This window comes from Cyprinodon tularosa, unplaced genomic scaffold, assembly GCF_016077235.1.
Source record: "Cyprinodon tularosa strain WSP-4 unplaced genomic scaffold, ASM1607723v1 ctg1, whole genome shotgun sequence".
Classification (NCBI taxonomy): Eukaryota; Metazoa; Chordata; class Actinopteri; order Cyprinodontiformes; family Cyprinodontidae; genus Cyprinodon; species Cyprinodon tularosa.
The window spans coordinates 171,426-196,875 of record NW_024037781.1 but is presented as its reverse complement, the minus strand read 5'-3'; the positions used below and the strand labels follow the sequence as shown (position 1 = coordinate 196,875).

The 25,450-nt window shown below is 36.8% G+C and overlaps 1 protein-coding gene across 3 annotated transcripts; it reads right to left on the bottom strand.

Moving 5' to 3' along the window:
* Positions 1-333: 333 nt before the first annotated feature.
* Positions 334-25,450, bottom strand: arhgef7b (Rho guanine nucleotide exchange factor (GEF) 7b). Of its 3 annotated transcripts, none has more exons than XM_038305358.1 (22): positions 25,286-25,450; positions 23,280-23,363; positions 16,492-16,576; positions 16,291-16,415; positions 16,001-16,205; positions 12,053-12,141; positions 9,170-9,264; positions 8,903-8,998; positions 8,378-8,500; positions 8,159-8,297; positions 8,028-8,087; positions 7,755-7,901; positions 7,565-7,651; positions 7,375-7,453; positions 7,084-7,214; positions 6,767-6,985; positions 5,428-5,524; positions 4,899-4,988; positions 4,382-4,540; positions 4,078-4,174; positions 2,142-2,196; positions 334-1,528 (listed from the first exon to the last, which is right to left on the bottom strand). In XM_038305358.1, the coding sequence occupies exons 1-22, from the start codon at positions 25,448-25,450 to the stop codon at positions 1,406-1,408; spliced, it is 2,550 nt and encodes an 849-aa protein (XP_038161286.1). In that variant the 3' UTR covers positions 334-1,405. The 3 variants fall into 3 exon arrangements, with proteins under 3 accessions (XP_038161286.1, XP_038162076.1, XP_038162832.1); XM_038306904.1 differs by lacking the exon at positions 25,286-25,450 and adding an exon at positions 23,485-23,627 and having other exon boundaries at positions 1,406-1,528; XM_038306148.1 differs by lacking the exon at positions 4,382-4,540.

Genomic DNA, 25,450 nt, shown 5'->3' with positions numbered 1-25,450 from the left:
TTTTTTCATGACCTTGAAAGCCTGATTTCAGTGTTTCAGGACTTTACTGTTAAACTTGCAAAAACAAGTCCTTACTTCTACTATAATGCATTAATCTAGGTTGTAGCTGCTACTCTTCTGTGCAGTGCATACACACTTTTACTGCCAACTAAAGGGCTGGAGGGAGAAATTTAGTGTTCTACTCTTGTTAATTGTGATAAAAAAAAATTGTCACTCAGCAATTAAAAAAAAAATTATATTTTTTCTAAATTGTGATTATATTACAAATGCAATTAATTGCCCAGGCCTAACTAAAACCCATAATTAAAAAGGTTTTTGTTTTATCGCGATTAATTTTTTTAAAGCTAAATAGTCTTTATACATGCTGGTTCATCATTTACTGATTTATAATCCGTTTGGTGTAACCTTACAGCTGGCTTGTCAGTTCTTTTAAGGTGCAATGCTTCAATAGTCCATGAAAAGTTGAAATACACAGTTCAGAAGTTCAAACACATTCCTAATAGGAATGAACCACATGACCTCCTTCTCCCAGGACTGAATATGCAGCAGGAAACTTTATGATTTTTAAAAGCAAGAATTGAATCAGGAAGACTGAAATCATTTGGAGTTGCTGTAATCTTGACAGAGAGCTCTTAAAGAGACCAGCTTAAAATACTTTAGTAGCAGTCAACAAGTCTCTGGCAGAATTGTAAAGGGACCTTTGGTGCATATGTCCTCCTCTCTAAATTCCATTTCTGTCTATATAGTTTCAAAAAATAGATGATGTTGTATCGAGCATTTGTGGTCTTAGTATAATTGCACAAGGATTTTTAACAATATTTTGGTGTATGTATATATTGGAGCCTTTAAATATAATTTTAGTCCTTAGACGTTCATAGAAAATCAAGGGTAAAATAAAATTTAAATCGCTTAAAAAGACTGAAGTTTTAAGTTGTGTATGAAACCCTTTAAATGCATCCTGAGTGAATAAAATAAGTTATTGTTTGTTTCTCCAAGTTGGAATCTATGTATAACCGTCCTATTAATTCACAAAGTGTAGATAACAATACTTTCCTTGAATACAAGAAATTATATACGACCAGTCAAAGGAAAGGCAGAAACACTGATAAAGAAACAAAAAAAACAGTCTAATAAGAGTTGAGAAGAAGAGAATAAGGGCAAAATGTCTTGTCCTAATTTCTACCAGCTGTTATGGCTTCAAAGCTTCGTGTTCAGTTTAGATGGCTTCAAGTTCTAGGTCCATTATTTGGCACAGGGCTTAGTTTGAGGGGTTAGTTGAATGAAACGGACGTATGCTGAAGTGTGGCAAAAACTGCTGGCAGCTTCTGTCGGCACAGCTAACGTCTCTCGTCATATGATGACGTAAAACTCAGAAATTGGTCCCTGTTTCAGATCTGTACTGGTTTCAGAGATTAGTCTCGTCCCAGGTTGGATCATTCATGTTCTTCAGGACCCTCCTCACAATTCGCTCCAGCTCTTTTCTTGCTCGCTGCTCCTCCTCTAGCGTCCTCTTTATTCTCTTGTTGTCCTGAAAAATAGAAGGAGATAAATATCCTCAAAGATGGAGAGAAGAGAATCAAAAAGCAGAAGACAAAACAGTAAATCTGCTAATTCAATGTACAATTTTATAGAATTCTTTCTATATACAAATTAAGCAGGTCTTTTGTCCACCTATATATCCAATATAGCCAATTTTTATAAATAGACTGATTTTGTAGAGATAGAGGTGTACTTACGGATGGTTAACATTTGAATTATTAGTTTTAATATATTTATATATAGAGATAAATAAAGGTACAGAGAGAGAGAAGGAGAGATTTTACTAGAAAACTAATTTATTCAATAAGGAGCCAGGTTTTATTTCCATCTCACTTGATAAGGACCATGACTACTTAATTAAATTTATAATGCACTTTATAATTTACCCAACATTTGTTATTATGGAATTTTAACTGCCTTATATAGAGTTTTGGCTAATTAGAGACTTTTTTTACTGGGGTTTTAACGAATAACCCATAAGTAAGACACAATCCCCATTTAATTTTTGTATATTCCCTAAATATTGGTTGTGAAAGCATATTTGATCACTGAAAATAGACAAGCATAAACATGTCCAACATAGATGGAAAGATCAAACCAACCTGTTTTAGTTCCTGAACCTCATCTCTGAGGCTATAAACAGTGTCCACCAGGCTCCTGCAGAGAAAAACAAAAAAACAACATATTTTTTGTTTCAACAATCAGTGCTTTCACCTCGACAAACAAAGCCGGGACTGAGATGAACTATGTTCACCAAATCTAAATCACAAACAAAGCACAAAAAAGTTGGATCACATATGCAGGAGGTGATTTCTGGAACTTTAACTATAAAGAAGACAAAACACAAGAACTTTACATTTTTACAACTTCTATGGCATGATAATGGGGCTGAATTTTAAACAGCACCTTACAACATACTGCATCTGTTTTACACCTGAACTTGTCAATACAGTTTTATTTTATCCTCCTCTATCTCTGTAACAGCAGACCTTTAGACCATTTATAATCAATATTCATTGTTGAAATATGCACAAGACCAACCTGACCTCGTCAAACTCTTTACTTTCCTCTGCATTGTTTTCCATAAGAAGTTGCAGTGAACTTGTGGATATTCTTTTTAGTCCTAATTGTTTTTTTTTGTACTTCTTTTTAAAGATGGGGGGCGGGAGTAGCAATACAACTGGCCTATGTCAAAGTATGATGCAAATAGGGGTGTAACTCAATGCACATTTTAATCCATAATCTAATTGGATGCGTTTTAGAAGAGTGATGTCATGATGCATTCTAACCTCACTGCCACCATATTGAGTATCGAACGCTTAGGTTAGCTATGTGGCGCTTCTGCTCAATCAATCTCATTTGAATACCCGTGGGCTTAAACAAAGAAAAATCTGTGTTGGAGGTTATCCATACGAAGTCTCTGCAAACTTTTTCAACACGTTTCTACAACCCCCAGATTTTTTCCTTTCACATCTTATAAGTATATCTTATACAAACCCGTCCTTGTACACCAGAGAAAGTCTAAAATCTTTTAAAATCATAGATACTTATCCGTTTTTCACAGCTGGGTTAGTGACTGGAAAATTTGGCATCCGAGGAAAAGGAAGATATTCGTATATAGAGCAAAGGTGCGTCTCGTTCTGCTGATTTCTATGCTTAGTTAATGTAAACAGCTAAACACAACTATAATGTCTGTAGCAAAATCTAAAGATCTTATTATCAAATGCATTTTTTCACTTGTCTAATCAGGGTTTACTAATCACTTAATTTTCTGGATTAATTTTTTTTAACAACACATTAAATCAAGTTACCAGCAGTTAACAGCAGCCTAAGCTCATATGACTTATATCGACCCTCACCTAAAACGAAATGTACCCTGAACTGACGGTTACTTGCTGTCAGCACCCACTTAGCCCTGCTGATCGCTGGCAATCTCTGAACACGTTCATTCTCTTTTGGTAAGTGGTGAAAAGTAATATACCGTTGGGTGTGACAGTAAAAATGTGACCCAAAAATTAGCTGGTAAAGATTCCAGTCATAGTCATTCCAAAAACGTTAAAAATAAATAAATCACTGGACTTTGTTTTCAAGTTTGAAGACGTTTCACTTCCCATCCAGCAACCTTTTTGAATTCAAAATGTCAGAAGAAGCTTATTGGTCCATTCTATAAAGCCTTAACGCTAATTCAGACATTTTGAATTGAAAAAGCGTCCTGGATGAGAAGTGAAACGTCTTCAAACTTGGAAACAAAGTCCAGTGGATAGTTGTTTTTCTTTCCTTTTTTTGTAATGACTTTGACCTGGATGACTGAGAATCTTCACCAGCAAATATTTGGGTCACATTTTTATTGTCACACCCGACGCCATGACATATGGACGACATCTTTGACAACAGGGGACCAGAGCAGGTACTCACTATGGCCGCAGCTAGAACATTTGACAAGTCTGTGAATTCAGCTGCAATGCATCTATATCAGTTCTTCTTATATTAATCTAACTACTGAGATGTACCCTTTACATCCACAGTCTGATTTATTACCTTTCCTCCACTACAGTTTGCCCATTGCTCCTTGTTTCTTCAACGATAATCTTCTCCTCTTCTGGGAACAACATGTGAACATCTTTCCTGCTGGAGCCTAAAATTGTAATTTAAAAGTTACTACTGCACAAAAAAGTTTGTTGTTTCTAAGAAAAAAAATGTATCAGATAATATCAGAATCTAAAAAAGGATAAATGAACTAAAAAAATAAAAAAAATACAAGCCAATGTTTAAGGGGGGAAAGGTAACTTTATCTAGTCAAAGGTTCAGTCTGCATAAAAGGTTCTCAACAGCGGCATCTTACGGGAAAACGAGGCGGTCCTGTGACTTTGAGAAGTCCAGACACTGTCATAATCAGAGTCTTCTGATTGCTCAGAAGACGGCAGGTTACTGGGGATCACAGCCACAGAGAAGCTGGGCTCAGCCAGCACATGGTTGTGCATGAGGTCAGTTCCTTGCCATGCTTTACGGTGCCATAAAACAACCAACAATGGGGAGGTTGGGGGGGCAAATCAAATCATAATGGATAAGGTAAAAAAAAGTGTAGGACAAACCGTAAAATAAATTCCAACAGTAATAAACACACAACACAAGGAGACATTGAGAATAATAAACGGGAAAATTGTAAGAAAATAGGCAGTGGAGGGATGAGGGTGACATGGCGTAGCAATGCGAGGAATATTAAGGATAAAACAATAGATGGATGGTGATAAATAGGATAAGAGAGAAGAGAGAAAAACGGTTAGTAAAAAGGCTTGATGCATAAAAAGACAATTAGTGCCAACAGTTTAATTATGATGATGGATGTAAACATCACTCACTGGAATTAAGAGTCTGACGAGTCTTTCCACTCGTACAGTAGGCTTCGATCACCTTCAGTATCTGAGCATCTTCCTCCAGAGCTGCTGTGACTGATGCAGACGAAACAAAAAAATTATTAGGATAGAGAGAAGATACCTTAAAAAGTTTGAATCCAGCAGAGCAAATGTAAAACAAACATCAGTTTTTAACTCCTAATAAGGAGAACTAATAGAGCAGCATGTCTGCCTGAAACAATTGATCAACTTATTGTTGTTTTTTTTTGTTGTTGATCAGACTTGAAACAAAAAAAGATTAATTAAAAGTAAAAGAATGCATTAATTTTATTAATTAACCAAAGCCATAAAATTACTTTAACTAAAAAAGGCCAAGGGGAAATCTTCACCTAATAGAATTAGACTGCAATTTTCCTGTTTAAGTTGCAAAGTGTTAATTATATCAGTTTCTGAAAATAGTGAATATGTGAACTTTATAAAAGTTACTTTTTCAAACCCTGGACTGATTGCAGCTTGGTGTCTGATCTGTTCTTACTTTTTCTGGTAGTGAAATCTTCCTCTGATGGTTTCCTCTCTGGTTTTCTTATCGTAGGGAGCAGAGGCCTTTTGTTTTTGGGACTTTTACTTACATCCTTTGAAAAAGAGAAAACCACAAAATCCATGCTTTAAAATACAGAAGGTTAAGAAGGTTAAAATAAATTTTAAGTGTTAAAAAGTGGAAAGAAAAGAATACATGTTTTTTTATATTTTCCAATGGAAATCTGAAGCCTTTACATGCTTTTTATATGGTCTGCACGTGACAATCATTCTCTCATTCATCAGACGCGGAAGTTGGAGCCATTTGCAAGGACTGCTTTTGCCCGATGCAGGTTATCCTAAACTGGGATGTTTTGTTCAGTTTGTGGATAAAACTTAGCAGCACAGCCTCCAGCAGCAGACCACAGGTTGCTTTTCTGTAATGGACATCATTGTTCATGTGTGACTCTTCCTGTTTGGCTCGGATCACGTGCGCCTGGATTGTCCATCATTGACAAATGTTATAAACATAGACTGGAGTGTATATAAATAGATTAAAGGTGTTCAAATGTCATATCACCACTATTACACCAGACCGAGAACGCACCAAATCCCCGGATGTTGTTCTCGCCCCGCCCTCTTTACCCAGCATGCATCAGAGCAGACTTGTCCGTTCTTAAGATTGACAGCTGTCCCTGAATGCACCTCGACAGCAGCAGCTTTCAATGGAGCGCTCCATTGAAAGTTAAAAGTTCTCTTTTCTGTTGCTCTTGTTCAATAAAAGTACGTTTTAAGATCATTTGAGGCGAGAATATTACATTTTAAAGTGTCACTATATGGCCCATTTACCGATTTAATGTAATTAAAAAGAGAGATTTCCAAAGTTGAGAGGACCGCGGCAACCAGCGGAGCTCCAAAGCTAACCTCAGCCCTTCTGCAGCAGCTCTCGGCATAGCCGTGTGTGAAGGACCGCTGGCTCCGATGGCGATTTTTTTGTTTTATTTAGACAAAATTTTGATTTTATTTGGGTCCATCATTATTCCCCCACTAAATGAAAAAAGTAATAATTTATTATCAAGAGACTATTAATAACAGGAGATGAAATGCAGCTGTAGAAGAGCTGAGTGTGTGGTGATGTCACGAGTACGCTTCTGTTCCAATTGAACCATATCTATGCTGCATGCTCCCGTTCTCGCCAAGTCCACACTTTCCTGTGTTCTTGCCAAGACTGGACTTGACGAGAACGCAAGTCTGTACATATTGATATTGAATTATTGCCTGCCCCCTCCAAGTTTAACCATTAGCCACAGACACATACAAGTCCTGCATTAAGTTGTTTAGACTGGTCAACTGAGTACCTCTTTGAAGCACAGAGCAGCAGAGGGTCTTAGCGGAGGTGCAGGGCGAAGACAGCTCAGAGTCCAGGGTTTGGGAGTGCTTGGTGGCTCCAGGCTTCCAAACATGGGGCTAATAATGTGATTTGTCCCATACGACAAAGGATGAGGCAGAGTGTGGTAAGGGCTCCCACCGCTCTCCCCTCTAGAGTGTCTGGAGGGGGTGACAGGATGCGAGGGCAGCTAGAAACAACATGGAGAAGGAGGGAAAAAAAAGACGAATGAACGTTGAGTGTCGGTGAAGATCAACTAATGAACGTTTCATGCAAACGGCTCCTTACTGTGTGATAAACAGCCTGAGGCTTGTGCACATGAGGTGAAGTGGTGTGTGTGTGTTTGGTGAGAAGGTCCAACCAGTCTTGCAGATCCCGCTGAGTTTTACATGCTATCTGCGTGCGCTCACATTGGCTGCCTGCACAACAACAGAAACACAAACATGAGGACTTGCTATATGAACTAAGCAACATGATAACAGAATTGCTTCATAAACTAGATGAGTCTAACACCTTTTTTGGTAAAAATCACATAGCGAGCTCTGATTATTTCAATAAAAAGATCAATAAGGGGCTGACCAGATATTTCAAAAGCATTCTTCAAGTTTTCTCCATCTTCGATTCTAGAGATGAGCATTCCTGATAACGGCATCTTCCCCTACAGACAATCAGAGGAGGTGAATTTACAGGGCGCTTTCAATTTCTTATGGTGTATGATAAAAATTACAGTATTTAGCAAAACATGAAACATTGTACAATGTAGTGATACCTGGTATATGAACCCACTCATCCTGAGGCTCACTGAGATCATGAGCAAAGAGTGAGGAAACAGGAGGAGGTAGCATTCGCCAGATTCCTGAAAGCCAAAACGGTTTTTTTACGCATTGTTCACTTCCAACAGTTGAAAAATACAATTCAATATCTCCAGCATCGATGTCCACAGTCTCAGAGTTTTGTACCTGGCAGTTTTGTGTATGAACTTTGACTTGAGACATATGTAAAACAGGGCCGAGAGTTTTGATATCGTCTCCCTCCCAGTTTCTGATTGGCTCCGTCAGAATTTCCAGCTCCAGGCCCTTTTTCTTCCTCACCTCATCACATTCAGCCTTGCACAAAAACAAAGCAAACACAGGTTACAAAGAAATCAGCAGAAAGCGGTCAAAGTTATTGTTGTACCACTGGTAAAACAGGTTCAACTTGTGTCAAAAGGAATGAAAAAGAGGCATTCTTACAGCAAGGCTTTTAAAAGCTGCCATGGCAGCGTTGAGGTCAGCTCGGTCGGGGTGTTGTTCCTGAAAAACAATTAGAAAATCAAAAAAGAAGAACATTTAACTGCTTAAGTTTTGAGCCTGTGAATTCTTACATCCATGTGTCTTTCCAGCTCTTTCAGCAGCGCTGGGTATCTTTCCATTCTGATGAAGGGTTTACTTAAACTAGTTGTCAGTGTCCAGAGACCAGGACTAGGTGCTCCCTTTGACTCCATAAATTCTTCAAGATCCTTACTGAGAGACACATAAGCAAACACATTAACTCTAACTTGTCTGTAGTTTATTACATGTTTAAGGTTTGCGTCTGGCATCACCTTTGCTGTGTGAGCACGCTGACTGCAAATGGGTGATTGGCGCAGTAAGCCAAATATATGGTCTTCATCTGAGGCATCAGACTCAGAAAGAAACCTCCGATTCTCTGCTGGCCCTCTGGAAGTCTGCACAAATTATTTTGTAATATTAAACTGGATGAAAACAATTTAACTAATTTAATTACATAGAAAAAAAGGTTAAATGAAATTAAAACCACAAATATAACTAAACAATGCTACTAAAAGAACTCAGCAGAAACATAAAATAACCGATTAATCAAAATTATAACTCTGCTGACCACTAGATGTCTCTGTTGCTATATTTGCTACAGCAGCGCAGAAGTGCTGGCACTCATGTCTTAAACAAGGAAGCATGATGTCATTTAAAAAACCGCAGGAAGGCACAATCAGCATCAAAAACACATAAAAACATGCTCACGTTTTTGTTTTTATTTTTAATCATAAGCAGTTTTGAACCTGACAGAGGATTAAGGAATTTAACAGATGAAGAAAAAAAAAAAGACTGACTTGGTCTGTTCATCCAAGGATTGAACAAGCATCTGCTGAAAGGTTGAGATCTCCTCCAGATTCCCCTGAATATGATTGATGTCAACGCTGCTGAGTCTGTATTACCACAAAACAGCAAGAAGACAAACAGACATGCATACCTGCTCATGGGATATGATTCAATTCTGTCTATTTTTATAGCAGTGATTCACAACAAATGTATCAAAGCACCTCACAAAAATAAAATTCTGTCACGTATCAAAGTGAGAAAGTGTGAGAAGCATCAACCTGTCGGTGGGGTGAAGGGAGCGAAGGTACGTCCCCAGGAGACTTTGCTGCTCCCTTGAATATTCACTCTCTGCCTCCAGGATGTTTTGTAGCACCTATTGGAAATGAGATATTACAAAAAAGAATAGAATATCATGTTTTTACCTTTACTTGCTTTTATTCAGTTTTTATTTTATATCAATGTATTGTTAAGTTCATGTAAAGCGTGTAAATTATGTAATATTAATAAACGTGCATTGCCTTAAAAAAAAATAACATTTCATAATTGCCTGTGTTTTCTAGGAGTCTAATTATGAAAATCTACAAAAAGCAGCATTAAAACATTAAATTTCAAATCCTCCCTTCGATCTTCTAGTCACCAGTGAGAAAACAAGCATTTTTCATATAAAATGCAAACAAAATGTGTGCAAGGTTTAACGCTTTAACGCACCTTTATTATGCAAAATTCTTTTTAGAAAGATTTTGTATCTGTCATGTCAAAGCTGTGTATGAGATTCACAAATGGGGGTGGGGGGAAGAAAGCATCTCTCTCAATGCCTTTCTCCACCTCTTGGCGAATTTGAGCTCAAAAACACTATTTCAAAATCAGCCCTTCCTAATGTCTTTTGGGGGATCCGCATTGCACAGATATTGGCAGATTTTCACATGACTGTCTATCAGGCCGTCATTATGAAAATAACCAATGTCAAGCATGGATTTTTTTATTGATGAGTTTTTTATCTGAGCGGACATGTATCTTTTTCCTGCAATTGATCCATTTTGGTTTTGGTCAAAGTCCCCAAAACAGGGAGACAAGTCAACAGGACAATAGAGGGAAGGGGAGACAGCATTTTGAGCTGGAGCCTAGAATCCACAGGGGTGGATTGGATCTACCTTATCTGCCATATCTGCATTATAAGGCAGCTCAAGAGGAGAACAAAGAAGCAAAGCCAAAGATCTGATGAAGTCCCACCGAGGAAAACAAAACGATGAAGTCGGGTTAGAGGTTACTAATAGGTGGGAGTAGGGCAAAGGTACATTTGAGAAGCCCAAAATGGGGAAGCTAGTGGCTGGGCGGAGCTAGCATTTAAAGGCTAACTACTGGAGGTGGAAGAATGACAGCTGGGGATCAGATGAGCCTACTGGGCAGAGCAGGTGGCAGAGCAAAAGAGATAAGGCGACTTCTGGTTGGTGTCTGCATTGGAGTTAGGACCACAAAACAGACTTTCTATGGCTAAATTTAAAAGGCATTTTTAAAAGCCAGTCGCAATTATCTTAGCATTCCCCTCTTTATCCTTTGTCATTATTTTATCGATCTTCCATTCTGATTTAAAAAGCTCATCTCAACTGCCTCCTTCACTAAAACATTGGTCAAGTCATGATACTTTTCATCTCCTATAGCAGGGAAACCAATTAAAAACCAGCGGGGTCCGAATAAAGAAAATCAACAACCAGTAAAGGTCCGGAGACATTTTTTATTATAATCCGTTACTTTAAACAGCTCTTAACACTGAAATAAAATCCAGATGTTTATGCATCCATGTTTTGCATTGAATTTAAACAATATATATATATATATATATATATATATATATATATATATATATATATATATATATATATATATATATATATATATATAAAAAGAACGTTTCTCCATTTTAAAATCTATGTTTTTGAAGTAGAAAACAGCAATCTTTCAGTTTGGTATAGAGACAATTTCCTGGCTCACTTTTTAAAAAAACACCTGAACTGACCTTTTTTTTTTTCTTTCTTTCTTTTTTATGGCCTAATGAGAGAAGTGGGCTTTAGGCTGCCCTGCAAAGAAATCCTGGTGGGCTCATTGTCAGCAGCTTTTATTTTCAAATGTAGAATAACATGAGACATTAAAGAATCAACTAACCCTCCTACCATTAAAATGTAGTGATCTACGACTAGTCAGGTAAACAGATCGATCTATACACCAACCAACAGGACTAGATGAGATAAGTAGAGTGGTTCTCTGGAAGCTGTTGGATTAGCTCTTATAACTCAAAAACATAGGTTAAAGGAGAAGGTGATGCTGAAGAAAAATGGACCTAAAGCAGCTCATCTTTAAACTGCAATCAAAACAACTTGGACAATGTGCAGGCTAAGTTTATTTTTATATGTTTTTAATTAAGATATATATATATATATATATATATATATATATATATATATATATATATATATATATATATATATATATTTGGTAAACAAAACAGGGCAGGAAAGTTTCTGTGAATTTGAGAAAATAAATGAAATAAAAATGCCCAAAGCAGACATTTTTTACCCATCTAAGCTTCTTTCCTGCTGTTGCATTAGCGTCTAGGAACAGTTTTCACTTCAGGCTCGACCAGTTTGCCTGTGTATAAAGAACACTCAGGAACCTCGACCATAGATAGCACGGTCTGCATAGACTGCAACATCTTGCTACATTATTAAAAACACTCTCGCACCAGAAAGAGCCCACCCCGAGGCAAGGCTGCCCCAGAAACCACTGGGATGGAAGGAATAACCTACATTAGAGTGGCCGCACTCTGTCACACAAAGCTGACGATGCCATGTGGACTCCACGAATCATGCCATGCTTATACGCACACACAGACATGCTTATAGGATCAGTGATTAAAAGTGTAAATTAAAAATAATTGATTGTGGCAATCCACAATAGGAGAATCAATCTTTAGCTGCCTAAAGTCCAAAGATGGACCAAAAAACAAACAGTTTTTTAACATTAAATGAAAAAATGTAATGCTTTTAGATTTAATGTTCAAACCAGTTCTTAAATGTCCCTGTTTGAGGCTTTCAACAGATTTCACACTAGATGTTTGACTTAAAAAAAACATAAGGAGCCAACAATAGCAACATAAAAACACTCACCACATTATAGTAGGTCTTGGAGATGATGGTGGTGTCAAAACCTTTTGGTGGACTTTTTAGAGTCCCACACTTTTGCTTGTCTGTTTTGTCTGAAAATACCAAAAAATGCAGTTCTTATTTTTTGTAATTGAAACAGAAGATGTGACGTGTTTAAGGCTAAATAGATGCATCCTCATATATAATACATTAAATGAAAAGTATTTTTTTCCATTCATTTCATTAAATTAGAGAAACTCCTAATATATATATATATACACACTAATTAGACATAGTGTGATACATTTAAAGAGTGTATTGCTGCTGATCATAAGGGGTTAATGAAATCTCCAAAACTTATTTTCCCAGAATATCTAAGTATGACAAAAGTATATGTAATATTCATTGCAAAAAGAAAAAAAGAAAAAATTGATCCCCATGTCCGGTAACCAAGCGAAACAATGCAGAGTCGAGTGGAAGACAAAAGTGTGGTAAAAATAAAACCCATCACAAGAAACAAGAAAGACAGAGAAAACTGTGAAGAGGAGCTAATTGAGCAATCTTTAAACTAAATTCTCTAGCAGTAGATTTGAAGCTAATAATTTGATTCATTGATTATTTAAATAATACAAAACTAAATTAGTAATCATGTAGAGACTGTAAAACATAACATATGCTAAATTCAGACATGAAAACGGGTCAGGAATGAGAAAGATGAGAGGGATTAAAACCCTTTAGGAAGATCTGGGGAATGCTCACCTGGATGAAAATGTTGTAATTTAGAAAAAAAGTCATCAAAAAGCACCAATCTACAAAAAACTGGGTAAGCAAATCGAGCGCGCCTTAGACCTTAGAGAAGGCGCGCTCGATTTGCTTACCCAGTTGTCCACGTTATACTTATTGCGTGGCCACGAAGTAGTATTTCGTGCGCACGAAATACTACTTCGTGGCCACAATTAAAATTTTTTTTTGACCATGTCATCAGAGGGGCTCCGTACCAATCTAGCAAACTCTAATGGATTAATAAAGCAATGTTACAGGGCAGTACAACTGTAAAGCATTAATACATAATCAGGGCAAGCTATATTGTTTTCTAACTCCCTTCTAAAATAATTTCTTATAAATCTAGCATTTCCATTTTTTTTGTTTTAATTTTTAATTATTTAACAATAAATGCCCTGTTAAAATTACTACCAGGAATAGTGATTTTTTTTTTCTCAATTTTCTTTTATTTTATTAACTCTATCTTTGCTTGGTACAACACTGAAAGAACTATTTGTTGAAAGACAAATGTAAAAATTAGCACTCTGGATGAACAAAACTAAACTTTCATGGTTGCAAATTCAAACAGAGTCTACCTCATTGTTTTGGACTCTGATAGCAGAGCAATTTGGACCAGCAGTTAGAAAAGTCATGAAGGACAGAACCAAAGGTAAGTGTGATCAGGTAAGTTTCGTCTCTATTTTGGTGCTTATTAACTATTAGCTTACTTTGCTCTGGTGTTTATGGGGAGCTTAGAAGGCTGTAAAGCAGCGATCTGAGGCAATAAACCAATTCAGCAGTAGACCAGAACCTTAAAACAGCAGCCAGCACTGAGCAACAATATTGCCCAAGTGCTAAATATTGATCTGAAAAATAATTTAATACAGCTCTGAATAAAATAATACTTGGTAAACTTTATGTAGTATGGCTTTAATCAATGAATAAAATAATCAACAGCTGGAGGTCTAATTAGCAGCAGCGTTGGACATCAAAAATCGATAATCGGTTGGAACCGGTTCTAACCTTTCACCCAGGATAGTTCAATTCTATAGTTTTTTTAATGCTAGTTTCCAAGCCCAGTCCACAGACTCAAAAAACAAGCTGCCTAATATCAGTGAAGAAAACTCGACAGGAAAAGTGAGCAACTATCGGTTTGAGCGGTGGCATTCGAAAGTTCAAGCCAGCGACCTGCAATGCTGACGATGGGATTATATTATGTAAACGACAGCGCACGCCTGACATATTTAATGACAACTGGAGTCAGAATGAGAGCGTCTTCTGGGCTGCACTGGTGTTGTGCTAGCTAGCTTCCCTCCTCTTAATTCATAGCACACATTCTGCAGGGAGAGCGTTCCTTTTCATTTCTTCCTCTTATTTTACATCTTAAAACAATACCTGCCTTGTTTCCTACGCATTCTGGATAGAATGTAAAGCACTTTAAGGTAGAGTTGCCAAACTTATGAATATTTTAAGCATCATTTCATCTGTTGTTTATTTTAGTTCATGTGGGATTCTGTTTTGTATGATAAAACCTAATAACTGAACAATAGACAGGGAAATCTGGTCTTTCCGCAGTCCACAAAATGAAAAAAATCCCCACTTCCAAGTATAGCTGAGCTGAACTGAGGTGCAAATAAAAAAAAGAATTGAGGATATTAACTCTCGTCAGGATGCCTAGCTGCTGTGCCGCTTTATCCTTCAGTTCAGATAATCAGCCTAGAACCAAACCAGGGTCAGAATCAGGTAAATAAATAATAAAATAGTCTTATACGGCTAAGGGACCCGCAGCATCGGAAGCTGGATATGGGTAAAAGTGTTTTAATGAGCTTTAAAACAATAAAGCTCCATGTTCAAAAGTAACTTTGTGAAAAGAAAATTTATAAAATTATATTAGAACTGATAAGTTTGATTTTCCTATACTGGTTAGAATGAGAATTAAAACAAACAAAAATAAAGACAATAATAATCCTTCTGTTTGTAATAAATCTTTATATTTAAGTGAATTGCTGCCACAACTTTTAAGAGAGTGAGCTGAACCTGTACATTTAAACTCTTAAATTGGAGTCAAAAGCCCCATTATTTCCCCACAGCACTTGTCTTTGTAGATGATATCATGTTAAAAGTAGCTCATTCCATGATGTCATGATCTTTCAGAATTATTTTGGGTTTTACAGCTAGCATGCTGTCTTGCAGACATTTTGTTATGTTTATTCCAGCTAAATGTTGAATAAAACCATATAAAGATGGATATACTTTCTAAACAATTAGTATCTCCAATACAATAAGAGAAAAAAAAAGCTCAAACTAAGTATAAGAGTTTCAACAGATATGTATCCTGCGCCTGCTGTTATTGTAGTTGTTGTTTCTGCTGAGATGGAAGTCAGGAAGTTCTTTTTTAAGCAGCAGCTCAGGAACTTCCTTTCTTTGTGTCCATGTGGAGCTTCCCGTCTCCCCTTATCCAGAAGCAACACAGCAAACCAAGACGTTTGACAATGACTGCAGAAGGCTGAACAGAATCACTAACAAGCTCAGTTCTCACACTTTCTTTATGCCCGATCAAAGTTATGAAGAATATTTCTGACAAAGGAAACTATTTATTTAATAGTTACCAAGTTAGAAAGTGTGAATACATATACACTGGAAAAAATTGAAACTAAATAAGTGATTTTTTTCTTAAAATAAATGCTTTTGTTCCTGAATTGAGGAGGAAAGTGAGACACTTTGCCAATGGAACAAGACAATTATCTTATTCTAAAAAAAAAATTCTAATTGCATTGGCAGATCATCTTATTTACCTACTCAAATTAAGGGTAAATACAATTAATTTAAGAAATGTTCACATATTTCTTGATAGTTTTTGCAATGTAACAACTTAAAAATCCCAGTATGTTTACAGGATAATTTCACCATTTAAGTAATATAAAAAACAAAAGAGTTTATGAAGTAATTATAAGTAGAAACATCATTGCAAGATGCCAACTTGCCAATTGCTTTTATTACTGCTTAAGGAATAAAACTGTTTGTAAAGTTTGGTTAAAAAAAATATGTGCATACAGCTATAAATTGTTTAGTTTTAAATTTTTATGTTAATTTCACAGCATTTTCATTTATAACCAACCAATATTAACACTTTAAATAGGTGTGACACAGCTGTGGAAGTTAAAGATGACACTCTGAAATACAGAGAATCCTGACAAAAGTTGCACCCACCGCTTCCTCTCAGCTCCCGAACATAGTTACTGGGGAACCACCCAGTCTTGCCTTTCAGTGAGCCTTCCCACCAGCCCCCCTCCTCCTGCCTGGTCACACAGATGATGTCACCCTTGGAGAAGGAGAGTTCATCCTCATTGGTCGCCTGGAAGCAAAAACGCGCTTTGACCAGCAACTGGCCACACACGCTGCCATCGGACATGTCCTACGGAGGAGCAAACATGAAGACATGACGCTTCTGTTATTGTAAAAGATGAAGCTGTGATGTAGACACTGGTACTGTGACTCACCAGGCTGCGGTACTGAGGCTGCTGCAGCTTAGACGAGCGACTTTGAGTGTTCAGAGAGTCAAACGATTTGATTCTTAAACTTGAGGAGTGCGGCGCGCACACACCGTCTCCAGAGGCGCCCAGATCTGCATGGAAACAACAAACTCAGACAGGGGTTGCAGAGATATTTGCCCATTTTGGCCCTAAACACCTCACTCCTACCTTCAGTAGCTTTGTTAAGAGCGACTAAGGAGTTCAGTACTTTGGAAAAGTTCAGTCCCTGCAGGAGGTCGTTCACTTCAAAAGGCTAGGAAAAAAACATAAATAACTTTTATTAGTATTTAATACTTAAAAAGAATAAAGGATGGAGCTAGAGAAAGAAACAAAATTAAACATATACAGTTGTGCTTGAAAGTTTACATACCTTTACATTAAAGAAAAAAAAAATCAGCTGAAAAATAAATAGTAATTGGTTAAAAAAAAAATTAAAATGGAACTCATGATAACGATTTTGAATATATAAAATTTTCAGTAAGACTTTGTCACTTGTTGACAGGCATGTTGGGTCACTGTTCATAAGCAAAACACTTTAATTTGTCTGGGACCGTTTTTCTTCAGGGCTGTCCTGTCATCGTTCCTGTTCGTAACCTTTATGGACAGGATTTCTAGGTACAGCTAAAGGCTGGAGGGGATCTGATTTGTGGACTAGCAGACTTTGCAGATTATATGGCTCTGCTGGCTCCCTGCTGCCAAGAACTACAACATGCACTGGGTCGGTTCACAGCAGAGTGTGAAGCGGCTGGATGATAATCAGCTCCTCCAACCAGAAAAAAGGTTGCTTCTCCCCATTCAGGATGGAGGAGAGTTCCTGCCTCAAGTGGAGGAGTCATCTATCTTGTAGTCCTTTCTACAAATGAGGGAATTATGTAGTGTGAGAACAACAGATTGATCAGTGCAGATGCTGCTATAATGTGAACTCTGCAGCTGTCTGTTATGGTGAAGAGAGAGCTGAGCAAAAAGGCAAAGCTGTCAATATAACTGTGGGTCTACGTTCCAACCCTCACCTATGGTCCTGAAACCTGGATCATGACTAAAAGAACCAGATCCCAGATGCTAGTGGCTGAAATGAGCTTGATCTGTAGGGAGGATGGGCTCTTAGAGATAGGGTGAGGAGTTCGATAATTCGGGAGAGACTCAGAGTATAGCGTTACTCCTCCACATCGAGAAGAGTCAGCTAAGGTGGATCAGACAGCTTTTTAAGGCGCCTCCATCAGGAGGTGTCCCATGCACGTTCCACTGAGTGGAGCTCCAGGGGACGACCCAGGACACCATGGAGTATGTCTCTCGACTGGCCATGGAGCACCTTAGGTTTCCCCCAGCAGAGCTGGAGCAGGCGTGGGAGGTTTGGGAGTCTCTACAGAGACTGCTCCCCCCGTAACCCGGTCCAGATGAAACAGGAGAGAAAAAAATTAAAAGTCAGTATTTCCTTTTCTAAAACTTTCATTTAGTAAACTTTTATTTATTGCTACTTTTTCAGTTTTGTGTCATTTGAATGATTAGTTTGAATTTATTATTTTCAGGGTATGTAAACTTCAAGCACAGCTGTATATAAACACAAATATAGAATCTGACCTAAACACGTTTTAAGTTTTGCTTGTGTGTGTTTGACTGGTGAAAGATTTTGATTGGTTTTATTTATGAGTAAATGATTTTAAACCCTTGTGTTTGATCGCACAGATACTAATGGAGATTAGTTCCAACCATCCAGCTTTACAACACAGACTAGGAACTTATCACCTGGTTTTGTGAACAGGATGAAAGACTTGGATTACCCACCTCTGTGGACAGAGAGGGCTGAGAATCAGTATTTGTTCTTTTTTGTGCCACACTTTTAGATCATCAGAAAAAGTCATATTAGAAGTTGATAACCTCATGATCATCCACATCATATGAACTGGTGGGAAACTAACTGCCAAACCTTGTGAAATAAAAGTATTAGCTTTTATTTAACATTATTTTTAAAGGATAATTTAAGGAGGAACACCAAGGGCAACCTGTTTTCTAATCCTGGAGAAGTCTGAAAATAGTGTAAATGAAGCAGTTTAAATGTTTGGTTTTGGTCAGTCTGCACTTAAAATCCTTAAGATGCTGTGAAGTGATGATAAAACGAGTAAATATTCAACAACCGTCTGAAGAAATTAAACTCTAAATTTAACAGAGGTGTGGGGAAAGAGTCATCCAAATGAAAAAAATGAATTATTAGTTCCCACAAGGTGGCACAACTATTATTACTGGGCTGGTATGAACCTTTTTCATGCTTTTTCGCGTTCACATGGATAATGTCCTCCCTTTGAAAGTGTGGGTAGATCTGCAACCAATGCAAACACCATAACAAAAAGAAGAAATCTCCACCGAGGCAGAAACCTTTTCTCTGCACTCAAACTCTCAAGACAAATTTGTCTTTACAGACTGCTTTAAAAGTAATTGTTTATAATGTTGCTGGATTAAAAGTTCATCTCCCTATAAATCAAGCAAAAAACAGAGCCAAATGGAGCATTAGTGCTCTGATCCAACTTCAGCTGGAAGGAGGATTAAGTCTGAGCTGCCTCTTGTAATCGCTCAATCGCACACGTTACTGGAAACACACAGAGCCATGATCCAAACACCTCAGAAGCTGCTAATCCTGTGTAAACCACACACTCTAACAAACGTCTGTATTTCTTAGTGTGAAGATGAAGCCATGTGGGACTTTAAATTACTTATTTATGTCAGATCTGCAGACAAAGTTTTTGGTTTTTGCAATTTTTTTATACTTATAGTTTAATTTAAACAGCTTAAAGCATCTACTGTGTAAGGCAAATTAGATTTTCTCGCACAAAAACACAAAACCTGGGTATAACAAGTATGTGGCTCTTGACTGATTGCTAATCGCCATGGTAACGCTCTCTCTTTAATATGGCTCTGCTGACTTAATGTTTGTCTATTTTCCCTGATAGGAACCCTTACAGATGCAGATTTGTTTTCAGGATGGATTTACTGTGTAATTTCTTCTTTATATGACCTTATCTGCAGATTTCCAAATTAAAGTTTTGGAATACAACTGAGAGAAAACTAAAAAACTAAACAAAAACAAAGTGCATCCCTATTTTTAGTTCTAGTTTTAGTGGTAAATATAAAAAAATCTGTTCCATTTTTGGTAGATTTTTTTATAATATGTCCATGCATTAATGTTTATATTAACAAATAATTCAAACACCTTTGTTTGGATTTTCTCTGAGGTCGGGTTCGTTGCAATTGTACACCAACAGATCCAATTGAACAGAATACTGACAAAGAATTTCATTAACTGGGAATCAGTGGGAAAAAGAGTTTGTTTATTGTGCCAGTGCCTGGTCAAAACTTTTTTCTTCAACTTATACTGCATATAAACTGTCAAATGTTGTTTCTAAACAGCCTGTTTTTTACTGGGGATCCATTAAAATCAAGAGGTGCTGCTTGTTCACTATAAAAAAATATACATAAGTAGGTTTTTCTTTTGCTATTCTAGCTTTGTATAGATTAAAAACAATGCATGCAAATTATATTTACTCTTTTATTAAACATTTAAAGATAAAAGTTAAGTGACATTTGTGTGCAGGAAAAAAAACTCTCTGAGCTCATACCAAAGCTAACTCAAAACTCAAAGGAGAAGCTAGACTTTCTAGTTGAAGGTGAGCTATTGAAAGCGAGATAATATTAAGTAAAAGTGGAATTTTACCAAAATAAAGAATTAACGGCAAAGAGATCTCAACAACTTTTAACCTTTATCTCTCATTTTTTCTACAGTTCAAATAGAATTGAATACATTGCAAACACTTATATGAAAAATGGCTCGTAGTCTAGAAGGCAGGCTGCTTGTGCAGCCATTGTTAATCGCAGCCTGAGTCGCAGACGCTCTCGCCGCCTCTGGCCGTCTTCTCTTTAATCCTCTTCAGTAGGACTCTCAGTCTGGCCTTTTCCTCCGCCTGCTTCACGACTGTCTGGGCGAATTATTCCTGACTGCTCGTAACGGAGACCTTGGCTTCCACTGACATGGCTGCCATTCCTCTAATCAACCTGATTGGAAAATCCACTGGATGCCTGGCAGAGTACATTACATCAGCCCACCCTTCCCTTCCCCCTCAATTCATCTTTTTTATGCTCTCACCATTACTCCTGGAAGAGTCATTTTTTTTTTTTTTTTTTTAAGACCATCTATCTTGTCTCAATTACCTTTCAAATCCAGAGTGAAACCTTTTTTAGAAGTGCAGCATGATCTCTTCCATTATCATCCCACTGCCTTTTTCCCACAGCTAAGATCAATAAAGTGTGAGTTTGTGTGTCTATGTTGGTCTTTCGTACAGTATTCACCAGATCTCCCTGCACACTCACTGAGAGGGAGGTCATAACCTGTCATGACCTACTTAGAAATGCAAACAGACGCAGAAACACGCCCTACGTTGAGCTTTTGAACTCTGATAGAAACACAAACACTGTGCTGTCCTTGGATTAAAAACATCAAACTGCACTATGATCCTCTTCAAAACATAAACAAGACCTGATTATTTGATAATCAGCTCCACAGACTGAATATTTCTGCCAAGTAAGAATAATAAAAAAAAAAAAAAAAAAACATCTATCAAAGTGAATCTGTGTCTCCTGTTTCCATAACTACCATGAACCACAGGCAGTGCATACATATTTTGGGAACAGCCAAAGTGAGGACTAAAATAGTCTTCCTCGCTTGTTTTAAATCAAAAGCAAGAGCATTTGCTTCCCCACAGATTCCTTCTGTTGTTTTTTTTTTTTTTTTTGGTCACACTTAAAGGTTTCAGATGAAACGATAATAAACAAAGGTAAACTTAGTTAAAAACCCAAATGTGTTTTATATAAAAAAAACTGAAACGAATAAATGGTAATGCGTCTTTCATATTGTGATTATTCGATTATAAAAATAATAGTCAACTAATTGAGTAATCGATTAATCGTTAATTTGAGTATAAAAGCTAACTAATGCTAATAGCTTTAAGAGCAACCAAATCAGAGCAGGGATGATGTCAAAAAAAAAAAAGAATGATACAAACACTTTGTATTTAAGATATGATGGTTATGTTTAATCCAGAACTCATCATTCACTTGATTTAAATTCTGCATAAAAGCTTCTTTAAGGCACCTTCTGCTATCTAACTATTAATCGAAAAAAATAATAAACTAGTAAAACAATCATTAGTTGCAGCCTTAATTTTGAGCCCCTCTTCTCTGCAGAACTGGTTTAATTATCGACATTAGAAGGTTTTTGAACGTGAAAAGTCTGATGAAGGTCACACACCTAAAACTTAAAATAGGATTTAAAGTCTGAACTTTGACTAGGCCACTTGAAAACCTACAGTTTGAGTTTGTGGTTCCAGTCATTCAGTGCAAATGACTTTCCTGCTCCTTTACCCAAATTTGCTTCATCTTGAAAACTTACATTTGCAGATATTTTTGGTTTTTCTGCTTGACTTAATTTATGATCCCAATAGAATAGAAAGTCATCTAGACCCCAAACTTAAAAGCAGGCCTACCATAACACCACCATCAGTAAGTTGGACTATGTCTATTATTTCTTTGGTTTGATTTTTTTTTTTCCCAAAATGCTGGTATTTTATTAGCCTGAAAAACCAGACTAAATCTGAGATTAAATGTGTAATTTAGTCTGGCCCCGATGAATGAGACATCGGAAGATTGTTGATGAGAACAACCAGTTGTTCTTCAAACCTTGTCTGTGCCTATTGGCCAATGCTCTGACCAATGAGCGCAACTGACTGTGACGTAGTAAGCGCAACAGAAAGCTGGTGGGGAGTGTAAACAAACAGCCTGTCGGTAAAACGCCAAATACGTCCTTCTCTAAAAGGAATGAGCGAAGTCTAATCCTTCCAAAACTGATTCCAAAGCTGAGGCAAACGACAACTGTTCAAAAGTTGTTGCCATCTTCCTTGTTGTGCTTTCTCCAGCGTCGCGCTGCTTTGTCATCATGCTCTCAAAACCCACCCATTTCGTATCCGGAAATTTAAAACACATCTCTGCATTGTGATTGGCCCGCCAGTTATAGGGCCTTGGGCATTGACTGAGGCTAGACTACTCGCAGGCAAAATTATTTTAGCCGCTGGTGGGTGGGGCTAGTTTACTAGACTAGTAATTTATCCCAATTGTAAGATGAATACCTTCAAACAAACAAAATAAAAAAAGAATATTTTTGAAAAGTTAGAGAATACTCTCACTGTTTTCTGGGTTCGTTTGTGAGGTCTTAGATTGGTTGTTTATTTACCTTTATAGTAATTATTGGCTGGTAAACTTCCCCACTTTTTTTTTTTTTTTTTGCTTTCTTTAATAGTGCATCATGGCTCCCTGTCTTAAACTTTTTGAAATCTCACCCACATCCTTTCCAGATTTATCAATATATACAAATATATTCCTTCACCTTCACTGTCCTGTTGTTTTCTTAAGTTTAACACCTATTGCTTTTTAAGACACTTTAGCCTACTTTGGACAGTTTCTCGCTTCCAAAAGTCTGGAAACCCTTTTTCAAAAGGTAAGTCTGCTCAACAACGGAGCAGATGTTTTAAAAAGCTTTGATGAGGAAAAAAACAACAAAATAAAGCCTGAAGTACTTACTGGGACAGTATCAAACCTCTACTTACACACATATTATTTTCCAATGGTGCCTTTAGAAACATCTGTGTTGTTTTTTTGAGTTTTGTTTTGTTTTATGTAAATCAAAGTGATTAATAAAAGGCAAACCAATACTAAGTATACAGCGTAAAACTAAAAACATTGATATATTTCCAGAGAAAAAAAAACTCCCGTTGCTGCAGTAACGGCTCGCGCTCTCACTGCTCAGTAGCTTGAAGACACCATGAATAAACCCAAGAAAAGTCGTTTTAAAGAAGGGTTAATACATAAAAAAGCAGAGTTAAACCAAGTATCCCGTTTAATGAATAAATATAACTCACCTCCACACCGAAAGCTCCGCAGCCGTTTATAAACTCCGCAATGTTCCTTTGACACTCGCCGTCGCTCCTTGGCTCCTGGAAAAACTATTCATTAAAGAAAGGGTTCAGACTCAGATATTCCTTTAAATCTTTAATTAATTCAAACAATATATTTCAAACAGGTTTTTTAATTTAAAAAGTATTATTTTTTTTATTTATTTTTTACCCCAGGCGTAGTGGGTGCACTTGCCACTTGCTGCTTTCCAGGATCAAGCAAGCTAATAAGGACAACTTCCGGTTTAAATTTTAAGAATAAAAGTACAAAAATCCTAAATAACCTTAAAACGTGATTTTTGTTGTTGTTAAGTAATTAATACATAAATATTTCAATGTATCTAGTAGTTAAATATGTATTATCTACAATAAACATAACAGGAAATACTATGGTTTTATGAATAAGAAGCGGTTGCTTCTATTGATATCTGGTAAGATGTTTCTCGGGATTTTATTTTGAAGGGCAAATTCCCGCACCCCGTGGCTTAGTGTTGGGGTTTTTATTAGCTGTGTTGTGTTGACAGAAGCTACTTTAATTCAAGTCTCCAGCCAATAGCTCAAGCGTATCTTTACTGCAACTGGATAAACTGGAGGAGGATGTGACGTTGACAGGTTCATGGTCCATTGTTCATGAGTTTAAGAGGCGTGGTTAGATATAAAGGTTTGTTTGTGTAATATATACATGCAAAATGCAAATTCTTTTATTTTTTTCCCCCTGCAGTTTATTTTCAGAGAGGTTAATTTACAAGACGCTGTATTTCCTTTTTAATGATTATTCATGCAGCTCGTTTTTGTCTCTATCATGGTGATTTTTCAAACTAATTTAAGTTTAAACAGCTGACCTCCATCAGGAATATGTGTTTTGCAAAAAACATGAACCATTAAAAGCTGACAGCAATTAGAATAATAGTCAGCTGGTCATCACTGAATTCAAGAAAATCATATAGGGTCACATGCTCTCATGCATAAACAGAGAAAGTCTTGTACGTCTTTCATTTATCTGTTGGATTTAGAGATACAAGCACAAACCATCTTCTTTTTTCACTTCTATATATGGAAGAGGATTAGGGCCACTGAAAAAATAAAAAAGTTAACTGATTTTTAGATTATATTTTAGTTTAATATGGGAAAAAGTCAGAATTCTGACCTTTTTTTCCTCAGAATTCCGACTTTAATCTCAGAATTCTGACATCAATTTCAGAATTCTGACTTTTTTTTCTCAGAATTAGGACTTCAATCTCAGAATTGTGACTTTTTTTCTCAGAATTCTGATTTTTTTCCCCTGAGAACTCTGACTTTAATCTCAGAATTCTGATTTTGATCTCAGAATTCTGACTTTTTTCTCAGAATTCTGACTTTTTTCCCCATATACAACTGAAATAAAATGTAAAAATCAGTTAACTTGTTTTTAAGTGGCCCTAATCCCCTTCCGTATATACATGGTGGAGTCCCTGATAGAAAAAGAAAATAGGTCAAAATTGGATGCGGCAGGTCAGACATCATATTAAGGGGTGATCAGTGTATTTCTAATAAAGTATATATTTTTTTCTTGTTTATGTATATATTTGATTGTTCACACAGTGATTCTGCATTCCTTTTTTTTTTTTTTTTTTTTTTTTTTTTTTTACCTTTTTCGTCTTTCTTCCATATTAAATAATAAACATATAATGGAGGCTCGTTTTCAAAATAGATGCCATTAAGTACCCCCACAACAAGTTAACAGTGATCTGAACGATAATTGTGATTTGTATCGTTTCCTTTTTTGTTCTGCAAATGTAAAAGAAAAACTCCCTTTTTTCCTTATTCAAGCCCTAGATTTACAGATAAATTTAACTTATTTTGCTGCATAATGTTTTATTTTATTTTTTCCAATCTCATTTTTTTCCCAAAGTAGTTCATTAAAAGCCAACCTATTAAAAAAATAAATAAATCAGCATGTTTAGATGAATCACTCCCCCTTCTCTCTGTCTTACTTTGTCCACCGTCCCAGGTCTGAGCCGCTCCAGCAGCTTGCACAGCACGGCTCCATCCTGCAGAGACGCCTGGAGGAAAGCCTCAGGATCCGATACGCTTTTCTTAGGAGACTCCAGGACCCCCAGAGTAATTAGCCACGTTACCGTCTGCTCGGTCGAAGTCAT

Coding starts and splice junctions, on each gene's coding strand:
- arhgef7b (XM_038305358.1), bottom strand. CDS start 25,450: ATGACTTCGACCGAGCAGACGGTAACGTGGCTAATTACTCTGGGGGTC. Junction 16,416..16,491: donor TCTTAACAAAGCTACTGAAG/GTAGGAGTGAGG, acceptor GTTTCCATGCAG/ATCTGGGCGCCTCTGGAGAC. Junction 2,197..4,077: donor CAAACTGTAGTGGAGGAAAG/GTAATAAATCAG, acceptor TTTTCTCTGCAG/GAGCCTGGTGGACACTGTTT.